This window comes from Amborella trichopoda, chromosome 2 (assembly GCF_054954075.1).
Source record: "Amborella trichopoda isolate Santa Cruz 75 chromosome 2, AtrichopodaSantaCruz75HAP2 v2.0, whole genome shotgun sequence".
Taxonomy (NCBI): domain Eukaryota; kingdom Viridiplantae; phylum Streptophyta; class Magnoliopsida; order Amborellales; family Amborellaceae; genus Amborella; species Amborella trichopoda.
In genome coordinates, this window is record NC_142337.1 from 18,139,802 (window position 1) to 18,153,955 (window position 14,154).

At 36.5% G+C, this 14,154-nt stretch overlaps 1 protein-coding gene across 5 annotated transcripts in view; it reads right to left on the reverse strand.

The window, feature by feature from the left end:
- LOC18445713 (Polynucleotidyl transferase, ribonuclease H fold protein with HRDC domain-containing protein) overlaps positions 1 to 7,424 on the reverse strand; it is a 54,546-nt gene extending 47,122 nt beyond the window's left edge. For all 5 annotated transcript variants that reach the window (XR_016049324.1, XM_088858231.1, XM_020674432.2 and 2 more), the window contains exons 1-3: positions 7,149 to 7,424; positions 6,560 to 6,801; positions 6,371 to 6,469 (exon numbers count right to left, since the gene is read on the reverse strand). Coding sequence is in view for 1 of the 5 variants with exons in the window: in XM_020674432.2 (XP_020530091.1) it covers positions 6,371 to 6,469; positions 6,560 to 6,801; positions 7,149 to 7,386 (579 nt within the window). In the remaining 4 variants the exon portion in view is untranslated. The remainder of the gene's footprint in view (positions 1 to 6,370; positions 6,470 to 6,559; positions 6,802 to 7,148) is intronic.
- Positions 7,425 to 14,154: the final 6,730 nt, after the last annotated feature.

Here is a 14,154-nt window from a genome sequence, read left to right on the forward strand (position 1 = left end):
ACAAGGGTCCCTTAACTATGATTCGAATTAAAGGAGTTTCGAAGAAGTGGTGCACGAGGTGTAACCGACCCGCTCTAATCGACATTTAGGCATTCATGATTATGGCATATCCAAATCCAATCGTAGTGATGGTTCAAGTATCAAAAATTATTTCACTTCATAACTAGCTAAGAGATAATCTCATTGTGTTTGAGGATCGAAGTATGTTTTCAGGTTTTTAGTTTGAATCACTCTTCCTGAATCCTATAAGAAGTCTAATCTTTGGTAAGGTCCTATGGATGATTCGTTTTTTGATGACGAACCAGTCCACAGTGAAGAACAAGATCTCATAGATTGTCCAATCTATGATGAAAAATGAGATCTTGTAGTGAAGCGATTTGTTATGAAGAGCAAGGCAATGGTGAAGGAATTGCAATTGAGCTTATGGAGACAAACAATTCCCATAATAGTAATGGGAAAGGTGAAGTTTATCATCTTCTGTATGATGAAAATTTGGAGGTTGTGGGTGTTATTACAACAAAGGAGCATGAAAAGCTAAAACCAAGGGTGAGGGTAATATTACATTTTTGCTCCTTTGTGTTAGAGGCATGTATGATCAAGCTACTAGTGAGTTTGTCATATAGAGTAAAATAGAAGTGGTTGATGATATTCCCTTCAATGCTGAAGCCCCAAAAGGGTTTGATCCATCGAAGGATTACTAGTTCTCTTCATATAACTTGCAGAGCTGAGAAACAAATAGTTGGTACTCTCTCCAATCTGGGTAATTCAATTTAGGCAATTTTTGGGTAATGCACCTTCTGGAGAGCATAACTTTTCATTTAGGTGCCAGAAGCCCATTATTACCCCTTCGAAAACACCAGCATGAGCCCTAGGACATCAAAACAAGCTGCTGATTTGCCCAAGGAACTTGGCAAAAAATGTCTCTAAAGGCTTCAACTCTAAGTCTGAAGTTTTCGATGCAAATTCAAGGATAGGTGAATTTGATATGTTTAAATCAACTTCTCGACATGCATATCAAAATCCATTTCTTGAGGACCTCTCCCTACAAACCATATTCTTAAAGCCAAAAGGAAGGTGCGATTGAAGAAGTTTGTGGATTTCATGCATTGTTCACCACCTTAAGCCACTGCTAATTCGACGATAACATTTTTGTTTTCACCACTATTGGAAAAACAGGCCAATTTAACCTCTAACCGCCCTGTTAGATCTAACCGCTAACTGCCCGGTTAGATCGGAACCAGCCACTGGTGGGTTCCGATTTTGGGCAGTTTTGGAGATCAACCAGTATCTAAAAAAAATGTGTATAAATTCTCAAAAATATAGAATTTGATTTGTAATGCATTTTTTAATATTCTTTACATTATGGTAAAGATTAAAAAAAAATTTGGTCATTAACACTCACTTTTATATTTTCCCGTCTTTTTCAAAAAAATTTAAAAATACCCCTACGCACAAATCGATTCATTAAAATTCATTTTTTTCATTAATTTTGAACTTCATTTGAATGTATTTTGTTTTAATCATTCTTTATATGCTTCACATATTTTAGTAGATTTTTTTATTTATTTTATTTAATTTTTTCAACACTTTTTTGACCGCCCGAGACTTGCTCTGTTATAGCGGTTGAATCGGCAGGTTTACCAGTTAGGCCAGTTAAACCGCTTCCGGGCACATGTCCGGTTAACCGTTCCAGTTAGATTTGCGAACACTGGTTTTCACCAGCTTAGGGTTCTAATGCAAGACATGTTGATTTGCATTTTTTATTTTCTTTTATTTAATTTCAGGGATGTAGTTTTTAGGATGCTCTTAAGGTTTATTTATTTTCTTGGTTATAAGATTTTTTTTAAGATTGTATATGTACTTTAGAAAAACAGCTAAGTCATTTTCTGTTTTGGTCAAAGGTAGTATTATTTTATTTATAAAAGGTACTTTGGTCATTTCCTCTTATATTTTCATTATGAATCTAACTTAATTTGAATTAGAATGGACTTGGGATTTTCTTGGAGTCTACCAATAGGGGTTGGTCTTGATACAAAGTTGGATATTCTTGGCTTGCAGGCTTCCACCATTATTTTCAGTCAAATTTTCAGTTCTTTGATTTCTTTCAGTGCATTGAATACTACACTAAGAGGACTAAGAAAAGACCCTCACACACGTAAATCCAATAGCTGTTCACATGGGCAAACAAATTCATGATGGATGACACACTTGGAATGTTAACTTTGCTTAAATCCAATAAATGGACTCATCTTCTTGGATTTATGGAACAAAAAACGTGGAACCCACATAAAAATGTTTGCCCTAGGCTGGTGATACTTTACTGAAAGTCTGAACTTTGATCGGTAAATCACATCAGATTACATTAAAAATCAGTTTACGACATAAAATGTTTTTATTACAATTGTAGTTCTTCTAGGTTTTTTTTTTTTTTTTTTTAACGTTAACTGTTATTAGTGGGTTAGCAATTTTTGAAACCATTAGTAGTTTTTGTAAGGGGTTAGCATTGGTAGGAATGGAAGCCGAGACCAGTAGCTGAGTCACAAGTGGTGCTACCACCTTGACCTCAACCACATTCCTTTTTGGGTTATATTTTTGTTCCTCCCCAACACACCCGATCCCAACCACATACCTCTAGAAGGCCGACTCGTGCTGTTTTTTAATACATGGATCCCAGTTACTTAAACTTCAGGTACTATTGCACTGGTTAGTTAACAAAAGCAAACAACCCACTACATTTTGAAAGTTAGATCTCCTGCCAAGCTCATTTTCTATTTCAAACAGCCCTACCATATACTAACATGTCCTCTTTGAACTCAATAAAGCGCATCAATGTATTGACATGATCCTAAACTAAGAATTTTGTTATGTTTATCAACATGCCAGAAGATACTGTCTCGTTTATTTCTTCCTGATGAGTGTCTTATTTAAAACCTCCCAACAGGGCATATATTAAGATGCCATTGCCATGGAGGGGGAAACTATTTCATCTAGAGACTAGAATATTCTTGAGGGCCATCAAACATTGAAAGGAAATGTGTGATTCCCAACTCTCAAGGTATCCACTTTGGCAACTTCAGCTTGTCCCTTTGTCTTTCAACCAGATTCATTGCTTTCTTGAAAGATTGAGATAAATGTTCAGTAAATATACATGTTGCAAAACTACAAAAGAGGCAACATTGTCATTCGCTTCCATCGCTTCCATTGACAATAAAAGCACTTTGTTTTAACAAAGCACATTATATTGATAGGTGAACATGACCAGTTTGCTTGGAAGTTGGAATTTGGATCGTCATGCATGAAATTTATGAAGTTGAATTCTTAGGTTATGTAATATTTGTTGAATTTCATTAAGGAAAAGCTATTGGTTTGACAGGGGCATCAGCCAAAAACGTGTGATGCCTCCTCATTTCTCCATATTTTGGTTGATTCAGGACCCAAAAACCTGCAAGTCATCCTATTGAACCCCCCCTGTCACGCAAGATACTGAAAAAAGAGAAGGATTTGGAGCCCTAAAACTCCTCCATCCTAAATGGCATCTCAATATGCAATCTGGACCATCCATTTCAATAGACCCTAGATCAATCAGATTTGCATTGTTTTAGAAGCCCCAAATCAGTTTTTCTAAGGTGGAGATGGATTTGCAGGGGCTAAGAATGGTTTTTGGGTCCATAACCCATCAAAAGGACAGATTTTGAAGGGGAAGCACGTGGTGTTTCCAAGTGGTGGGGCGACCCACTAACACCACCCTTTCATAAATGGTCCAAAGCTCAATTTGTAATAAATTCCGGCGGTGAAGATATGAATATGAGATATTTTGGCCATAAATACATAAAAAACAATGCATGTATACTCAACAAAATGGTCATACTGAATGGCCAAAGAATAAGTCACATTATGGTAACTGCCAGAGACCTGCTTCTTCAGGCATTGTTCAAAAAGAACTTCTGATAGCTAGCCATCTGACATATAGAACTCCATAATCCAATACTGCCTTGATCTCCCTCTGGGCTAAACTCATCCTTATTTTCACTTCTATTCCAATCACCCACTTCCTTCCCAATTGGGAATCCCTTTTGAACCTCTCTGTCACACCCACTAGAACTATAGCAATGTGGACCCCCCCCCAACCTGGTTTTCTTAAACTCAACATGGACGGCTCTTCTTTTGGAAATCCTGGACCCTTTGGCATTGGCAGCACCTTGGCAAATGCGTTTGGCATTTTCCTATCCTTTTCAAAATTCATTGGGACTGCAGACTCCACCACTGCTGAAGTAAATGCCCTCCTTGAAGACCTCAAGCTAGTGCCTCAATCTTGGTCGCAATTCCAAGGTCTAATTGTTGAATCAGACTCTAGCAATACGATCCTCTAGGCAAGTCACCAACAACAGCCGCCATGGCATCTTTATCCCATATTTAAGCATATCGATTTTCTTTGCAGCTCCATCCCACATGTAATCTTCAAGCAACCTGTGTCCCTTGAAATCCCACACCCTATAACATCTTCTCTCTCCTCTTCCTCTCTCTTCGCTCTCCTATTCCTCTCCCCTCCTCTCCCTCTTAGGCAAGTTTATAAAAAAAAACAAAAAGATAGTAAAAAAGGAGAAAAAAAGAATAAAAAAAAGGGATAAAAAAGGGGGGGAGAAAAGGGATTCCAGGAGATAACTTTTCTTGGCTCTCCCTGACTGTTACTCTTCCCCCCCCCCTTAATCTCTTACTCACTCTCACTCCCTACTCTCTCTATACTCTTTTTAGTGGTCTTTTCTCTCATCCCTCTCCTTATGCACTTTCTTTCTTCCTGCCCTCCCACTGTCGCCCCCTTCCTCTAACATCTATCACCCCATTCTCTCGACTAACCCTACCATAACTACCCCAATCCCTATCTCTCTCTTCTCCACTTCCTTTCACCCTAGTGCCCCTTGCCCCTCCTTCTCTATAGTATTGTCTCTTCCTCTTCCTTATATGCTGTGAGGTCACTTCAGGCGGAAGGAAAGAAGCCCATCTCTGCGATGACACCATACACAGCACCTATTCAAGATATAGTTGTTATATTTGGGCATAGGGCTTGCACACCCTTTTATCTCCCAAGCCATCGCCTGCTTCTCTTCTTTTTTTTCCCTCGTCTCCTTTGCTACCCTCTACTACTATATTTCTCTCCTCTTTAACTGTACATTTGTAGTCTGAGCACCAACCTTGTGGGCTGCCGTCTTTTGTTCTTTGATGTAATACATTTTTATTATAAATACAAAGTTAATCATTTTTTAAAATACAAAGTTTACCATTTCCTCGTAAAACATTACAAATACAGAAGTTGCAATAGAAATAAGCATGCAACAAACTGTGCCTAAAACCATGGTCCTTGACATGTTCAAGCACATTTTACAATCAGGGGGCATTCATTTTATATAACTCGATTACCTTGGAGGAATTTGAATTTGTGTAGGTGGATGCTGCTAAGGTGCATGTGAAATTCATTTTGTGCATTTTGTGCTAGAAAGCCAGGTTTGTAATAAGAAAGAACATGAGCAGCAGTGAAGGATTGAGGGAGCAAACACTGCATAAATATTGAATAAGGAGAAAAAAAGGATACTACTCAAGTTTGTGATGCCACTTCTAGAGAAGCATTGGGGATGAAAGAGGCCCTGGTGTGTACTCAACCCACTAAGCAATAGTGTTCTAAGAATGAATCCATTCAAGTTATGTTCATGAGACATGGTGCCCATTCCTACCTTGGAGAAAAACAAAATGAATGAGAAGATCTCTTTTATTTTAATTTATTTATTTATTTATTTATTTTGAATCTGAGGAGAAGATGGTATAAGAAGGGTGAGGACCTTAAACTTTCGCTTAACCCACCCCAAGCCCAGGTCAAGATGGGTCGTGTTAGATAGGCATCCAACATAAAACTTTGCCAAAACTTTCCAAGAATCCTGAATCTACGTAATCTGCTTAGATATGGGGACTTATAGCCTCGCCTTATAGCCTCGCCGAGGGTATGGCCCTTGATAGAGCAGAAATGTGGACCATGATTCCATAGCCGACCCCAAATAGTTGGAAAAAGGCTCTAATGATGATGATAAGGAGGAGGAAAAGAGCTCTTTTATTGATGATAAAGGATAAGAAATCCGTAAGAGATACAATCTATCGAAATGAGGCCTTAATAATTCCTATAGAGAAACCTAAAGAAGACCTCGTCATCTACACCTACAAGATGAAAGCAACAAACTCATACACATGAATAAAAAGTATCAGAGTTGGTTATAAGATGGAACGAGTTTTCAACACAAGAACTGTGTATGGAACTGCAGCAAAGCATACAAAATATATGTTTGTTGTTTCCTATTAACATGACTTATCAAAGACAAAAATATACCTTGCATATTGATGGATTTGCGAAAATGGGGCGAAGTACATCCATTACATCATGCAAGGCAATCGTATCCAACAAATAATCTTCCTTCTCAGTAGAAATCTGCAATATAAAAAAATTTCTATCAAATCGATGGGAAACATATACAAAGAGGGAATTTTATTTGAATAGTTCGAAGCACCAGCATCCTACCTGCATCAGAGCAGTAAAGCCCAAGAACGAACGTAAACTATGCTGTTCAGTATCAACAGCAAAGATACGTTCCTTAGATAAAAGCTTGGCAAGCGATTCTAATTGGGGAAGTGTATGTATCCATGTGTATGATCCATCCATACTTGTCTGTTCAATGCCCATAAAGAGGTCCAAAGTAGGTGGTGAATTCTCCAACAAAGATGTGATTTCATCTCCATATGGATGCCGGTCCACAATTTTTCCTGGTTAAATTCACCCTCATAAGAGTCATAATTATAAATTAATAAATAAAGTATTTATTCTTTGAAAAGCTCCTTCATTCAAAGTTAAATATCTGACTAAATACAATACATAATTATCAAATCACAGGAAGGTGAGAAATATTAGTAAAAAAGGTGACAAAGATTGGATGGACAGTAGAATGATGCCATGAGCAACTTCACTCCCCTCACTGAATTCTACTTCAAGTGATATAAATTTCAAAGTACCATAAAGAAAATAATGAGTATACAAAAAGAAAAAGGAAAAGAGGAAGGCATTACAAGTAACTTGCAGGGAAGTTGTGAGAGACTGATAGAGATGTACATACCGGGGTGATGCGATCCCTGTGGAAGGAGATGGTTGAAGTCGGAGAAAGAGTTGTCCGCTAAGACTTTTTTGAAGTGGTTTTGGGGCTTATCTTCTGCTTCAGTAAATTGGCAGCATTTGCGGCTTCGGCGCTGGTAATAATGGCGGAAGACAAGATGCCACAAGCTGTATGATACCGCAGCAATGCAGGTGAGAGCCATAACAGTCAACCCTACTCCCTCCCTGAACTCCATTTCCATTAGAGTAGCGGATCTCTCACTCTGTTTTTGTTTCGAGTGGTAGGATCTGGAACACACTGACTCCGGCAATTAACTTAATCGGAATCCATTTTCAATAAAGAATTTTGGGTCGTAAACGCTTTTTTGAAATTTGGATGATCTCTTCTTAATCTTGTGAAATTAAGATGATCTCTTATCTATTTTACTATATTATTTGAGAGAAAATATCAATAAATTGACCAAACCACCTCAACAAATCAATAGGGTGATTACCTCAATTGATTTAATGATTTTTAAATACTAATAATTTATATCATTTTACTTAGCTACACACTCAACTAGCTTGCTGGAAACTTGCAAAAGCTGCCCTAGCAAGTGAGGCCATTTTAGTATTTTTCTTTTAAGTAACTTTACCTAATTGATTAAAATCGGTTTTCAAATCCTAAGCATATTTATTAGTAGGGTCAAATTATCAAAATGTCCCCATTTGTTTGGGTTTCAAAACTAGAACATAAAATTATTAATGAAAAAGTATGTTCTATATAACAAGTAAGAGTATTTAAGTTATTGGGCACAAGTAACTTTTGTAGTCTAAATTATCAAAATGCCCTTATTCAAAGTTACAAACCGAGAATAAAATCAATGAGGAAGTTGCTTAACAAAATCCTTAAGAAGGTAGCTAAATACACTTAAGCTACTTAAATAAATAGTATTTTAAAGGAGAAATCACTTTATTGGTAAAATTATATATTTGACCATACCAGAAGTTTTATGAGGTGAGCTCATTTAGTATTTTTCCCTTTTCATAAACATATAAAATGCATATGAAATTTTGTTGATAGCTGAGTACATATATTTTAAAAAGTAATCACTTTATTGATAAACTTATTTATTTCACCATCTAAATAATTTTATGAGGTGATTTTACCCAATATTTTTGCATTTACCAAGCATATGTAGAATGCATGAAAGACTATTTGGTCACTTGGCTAAGGGGGTAATATACCCAGAATTTAGAGTTCGATAAAAACTTGTAGGCAACGTTTCACACGAGTGAGGAAAAGAGCCTGGATTTAATTGGTTGGCACTTGACAATTTGTAATGCTACTATTCTAGGCTCAATTCCTATCAAGAGTAGAGGCCCTCTCCCCAAAAAAAAAAAACAAAGGATTTTATATGAGTGAGAAAAAAAGCTTGAGCTTAATTAGTTAGTGCTTGACAATTTGCAACGCTACATCCTAAGCTCCAATTCCTACCAAGGCCCTCTCCCCACTGATTCACCTAAACAAAAAAAAAAACAAGAAAAAGGTTTTACGTGAGTGAGTGAATGAGAGAGACGCTCCTAGAGCATATAATGTTTTAGTTTCTCTATCTTGATAGTTGAGCTATGTCAATTGATGTGTTCCTTTTTCTATCTTCCTTTCTCCCCTTTTGGAGTCTCCCTTTATCTTTAGAAGGACACGGTTTCTATGACTCTATGTAGAAATGAGTCACTTCTTAAAAATCTATTTTTGAGTTGGATTTTTAGACGTAATTTTTTAGGGTACGGTTTGTATAGAACCGAGGCTCTAAATAATCAAAGTAGAGTGCACCTTCAAATAGTATCACGAAATATGGTTTCAATACTGAAAATCTTTGTGATAGTCTTAAAATATATTTTCATTTCTAATTATAAAATTTTAAAGCTTCAAAAATATTGTAGATCAAGCAGATCTATGAAAACTTGAAAATCTTCAAAATTGACAATCCAAAAGTGCATTACAAAATGCACTATTTTCAAAACTTGAAATCCATTTTTTTTCATGTACATGCATCTTGAGGACGAATGACCAATTTGATGATATTTGGACCTCAAGACAACCTCTCCTAGTGAAATTTTTGAAGTGGGCCCTAATTTGATTGTTTAGAGCCTCGGCTCTATATAAACTTTTTCCAATTTTAAAATGGATGCTATATACTTGGGGGACCGTAAATATAGAAATACGTCCCCGCTGCATGAAACAAATTTTCATCTATAGAATTAAATGAAAGGGAAAATACACCACATTCCCTTTGGAGAGGGTACACCTTGGGGTATCCTTGGCATGTTCTCAGCATAGATTGTGATGATCATCTCGGATGAGGTCATCACCTTAAACTATGAACGTGTTAATGTCTATTGTCCATCATCAGAATGAATGGCAGATGCCCACATATTCTTAGTGGTGTATGTGTGATATAATTTCCCTATAGTGAGGATCTATTGATCTCACAGTCTCATATGCATTCTCTCTTTATCTTTGCCTTTGGAACTAGCCTCTTTCTTTTTGTTTTTATTTCTTGCACTGATTAATGATACAAGGGGGGAAAATACACTCCTATCCTTTAGTTGTTTCTGACCTAATTCCCCATTAATCACTTTATTCAAAGTACAACTTATTCAACTTGGAATTAGAAGTATAGGATTGACTAGAGAGAATATCATATTTTGATCGAGAGCTACAAAAGTTGGGGCTGCCTCTCCTATGGGGCTTTTCTCTATTGCTCACTCTCTCTTTCATGTAAAGAGGAGAGAGATAATATCCCATGATTCAATCATTTATTTTCCATATGCTTAAACTATTGGTGACTTGTCACAAGGAATCATGAGTTCACTTTACATGTGTTTAAAAGATCTTGTGAGATGTATTTGCCTTTAAACCAATTCCAAAAATTGACATTACAAACAAATTTCACTGGTATAAAAAGTTCCCAAATTTACCAAAGTATCCATTTGAAAATATGATTATTTCGATCAAGGGAAGTGACCAAAATTAGAAAAGTGAAGAGAGACGAGGATGACATCATCTAGTAGTTGGGGATGAGCCCCCAGATAGGCTTAGATGTAGGCCCCCATGAGCTTATTTGAGGCCCATTGGCTATTTGGGCCTCATATATGCCGATGGGTCACATGCTTTTTTTTTGGTGTTTTTTCAAATTGTTTTGTTTATCTTATTTTCCTAATAGTGAAAATTTCTTAAAATCTTAAAAATATCCAAAAATTATTTTTCAATTCTTTTTGTCAAAACGAAGTGGTTTGAACTTATTCAAAATGTATTAAAGGTGAATATGGTAGAGCCAGAAAATTGATCCAAGGCATACCATGGTATGCTACCCCAACAACACGATCTTGAACCGGTCTAATAGAATCCATGATCTACAATTGTATATGTAGGGGATCATGATTGGTCCATTAAAACTTCTTTTTTAGAGAAGACCATTGTGTATTACAGTACTCCATATGAACATGATGAAGCCACTTTCAGGCTTGTGCACCACAATACAAAGGTGCGAAGGACTTGTATTTGGCACATATGCATGTCCTCTTCTAGCCCTCCATGAAGAGGTGGCTTCCCACATGCCATGGGATAATGGTGTTGAGGATTTGGCCCAAGCTGCCAACCCTGTAGTCAGTCTTCGTCTAGGCATCCCACAAGCATATCTCTCATATCAATGAGGGATGACCCATACCCTATTTACGACGAGACATCTCAACCTCGATGCTTGTGGTATAGGTTCTCATGATTCTTGACACCTTTACGGGCCCTAAAAGGTCAAGGCCCATTAAGTCATAGCAATGTTAGTCTTACTCTCCCATCTCGAATGGGCCTAAGCTCCAAACCTGGTCCCTTGCTCAATTATCATGCTCCCATTAGAGCCCAAATATCCACCATATAAAGGGTTTGGGTACAAGGTTGTCAAGCACTTAAAAAGACCACAAGGTTGTCAAGGCCTTGAAAGAACACACAATCTAATATCGAAAAATAAGGTATTTGAAGAGAAAAACCTCCCAAATTTCGAAGATTTCTTCTTTTATTTTCAATCTTCAAGTCCTCTATTAAAGGGGTGATTGAATATGATGGGATTCTTTGAGAGATCGGTAGAAAGATCAGTCTATAATGAATCTCAAGCCTTAGTCTTGTTGATTTAAAAGGCAAGACCATGTGAAAGCTTCTGAAATACAGAGATTTCATATTTCTAGAACGATGGAGAGAATCAAATGAAGATCTTGAAGCTAAAATCCAAAAGAGTTCTAGAGAAAAAACATAATAAACCGACACCCTTTGCCTATACTTATACAGAGTCTATAAAATTCCAGCTTCTCATATATGTAATTCTCTTTCTTTCTTTGAGTTTCTTTAAAGCTTTGTAATCATAGATCAAAGGTAATCTTTTCCTGGTATAGAGATTAAATGTAAATAAAACAAGTTGCTTACAAGTGCTTGGAACTCTTTTTGAACGTTTCCTAATGAAAAGTTCTTAATTTTCACATGATCTTGAGCAAGTCCCCTGAATTTGTTCGTCTTTGGAGTTGCTTGGTTGAAGTCGTATCTTTCTTTCAAACTTACTACAAATTTAGGCGAATCATAACAAAAATGAAAAACTAAAAATTTGATTTTAAAAAAAGATGAAAGCTTACAAGCCGAACTTCTTGGCTCTCTTGTTTATCTCTGACTCTCAAAAAAAATGATATTCAACTCAAAGAAAAACCCTAATACAACCATTGTTTATATCCGTAGACCTTAATTCTAATTGAAATATAAGTCCTAGTTAAATTTCACGAGGACTTTGACTGCTTTTCAAACATCCCTTAAACCTCTAAAAAATAAAAAATAAAACCCTTAGAATTCATAAAAAACACCCCTAAAATAACATTCATAAAACTTAATAGAAATTTTGAAAAATAAGAGACATCTTGTCCTCTTCTCTTGCATCAGACTCCACTAGTTGGATGAAGCTCATCCTTGAGTTTTAAAGTAGACTAAGATGAATCCTCCACTAAAATCACCATCTTCTTCAACTTGAACATTATGCCTCAAATTATGGCACTTGCTTTATTTGCCAGAAAAAATGATATGTGAAACTGGGGTTTTACAATCTACTAACAAACGCATAAACTGCTAAAGGAAAGAGTTATTATATGCTAGTGAAGTAATTGTGATTTATATGCTCAATTCAGCTACATAAACTTGTTGGATTTTCCCAATTTTAGCTGCATAAACCTGTTGGGGAATTGCCTTAGTTCTGTCCTATAACCCTATTGAAATTGTGCTGTTTCGGCCCAAGAACAAACAAAATAAAAAACTTCTTCATCAAACTCTATATTTCTTGCTATAGTTTCCTCGATAAATGGAAATCTTGGGGTTCCTAGTTCACCTAGCGAACTAGAGTTCCTTCGTCCTTTCCAAAATCTATTCTACGCCCACTATCCCTAGGAGAAAGGGTCTCAATTTCCTCAACTTCTTCTAAAAGTTCGTCATTTACTAGTTCACCTACAAGATCTCATTTTTCTTCATAGGTCAAACTAATTACAAGATCAAAGAAGGAAGATTTAAGTAAAAAAACCAGAAGACATGCTTATCATCAAAGTTTCCTCATATGCCTCTAGGATAGGATCTTCTTTTTTTTCCTCATCAAAGATAAGTTTTGTACGCACCTCATTTTGAAATTGGTTAATTTTTTTTGAGTTCCTGAACCCTAGGGACCCCAATAACCTAGGAGATTCTAGTCACCTTTATAAACCTAGAACCCATAACTTTAGACTTACCCAATACCCCAAATAGTCATTCTAGATAGCCCTAAGCCTAATAGACATAGCAAACCAACTTGGACGTGAACCCAACACCCTAGAACCTGTAACCGATATTAAAAATTCCTTGCCCTCTATACCCCTCAAAAGTCATCCAAATTGGGCCAATTTTGATTCTAAATCATAGAGAAGATCAAGAGATTTCCAACAAGTCAACAATCGCCTTAATTTGACTTACGGTTTTGACTCCGACAATTTTGTTGCTTTAAATTCTATTCAAGTCTAGAGCCTAAGGAGCACAGCATTTATGCCAAAACATTAAATTACCAAACGCGAGGTGCGGCATTTGACCTAAAAAGTGCCCAAACAACGCGATAAGCGTTGTCCACAAACTCTGACTGAAAAGCGAATAGAAATAAGTAAGAAAAGCGAATAAGCAACTAGGATAAGCAAAAGAAAGGAACACATCTATTGAAACAGAAGTAGAAGATGAAACGGAGCAATTAAAGGACACTTACATGAACGATTTGTCCCAACCGGATGGTATCCAATAGGTCCTCTCCTAATCTTTAATACAAGACTTGAACACTCAATTTTAAACAGATAAAACTCACAAACAAAGACACTCCTGAGATTTTTTCGATGCCTTCTCCTTCGGTCCTCCCTCCTTATATAGAGGAAGAAGGCGGACTTCAAAGACAAACTTCAAAGTATTTTAAAATCCGCACCGACATCTTTTCGAAAAGCAAGATTCTATTTAGTATAGTAAAGAAAAGTAATATTCTCTACAGTGAAAATTTTGTTGGTGGCAACAATTTTGTTGGTGGCAATAATGCTCTTTCTTTAATTGTAGCTTTAGGGATATGTGTAGATTTGGAATCGTACCGTCCCCATCTCTTTAATTCATTGGGGATAATATAGAGGTCCTCTCTATATTTTCTATACTAAATGGTGATGACTGTTCAGTCTTTAAAGATTAGGAGAGGACCTGTTGGATTAATACAACAGGTCCTCTCATTTTCTTAAACGTTTGAGAATAGAGATTTATTTTTTGGTATATAAACCTTTAATAACACTTTGTATATCACCATACAACAATGTCCTCTCATTTTCTTAAACCTTTGGTGTATATATATATATATATGGAAGATGCTAGGGTACGCCGATTGGAGTGCTGCTACAGTAAATGCCGAGTGGCCCAGATTGAATTTTGGCCGATCTGACGATCACAGATGTTCGGT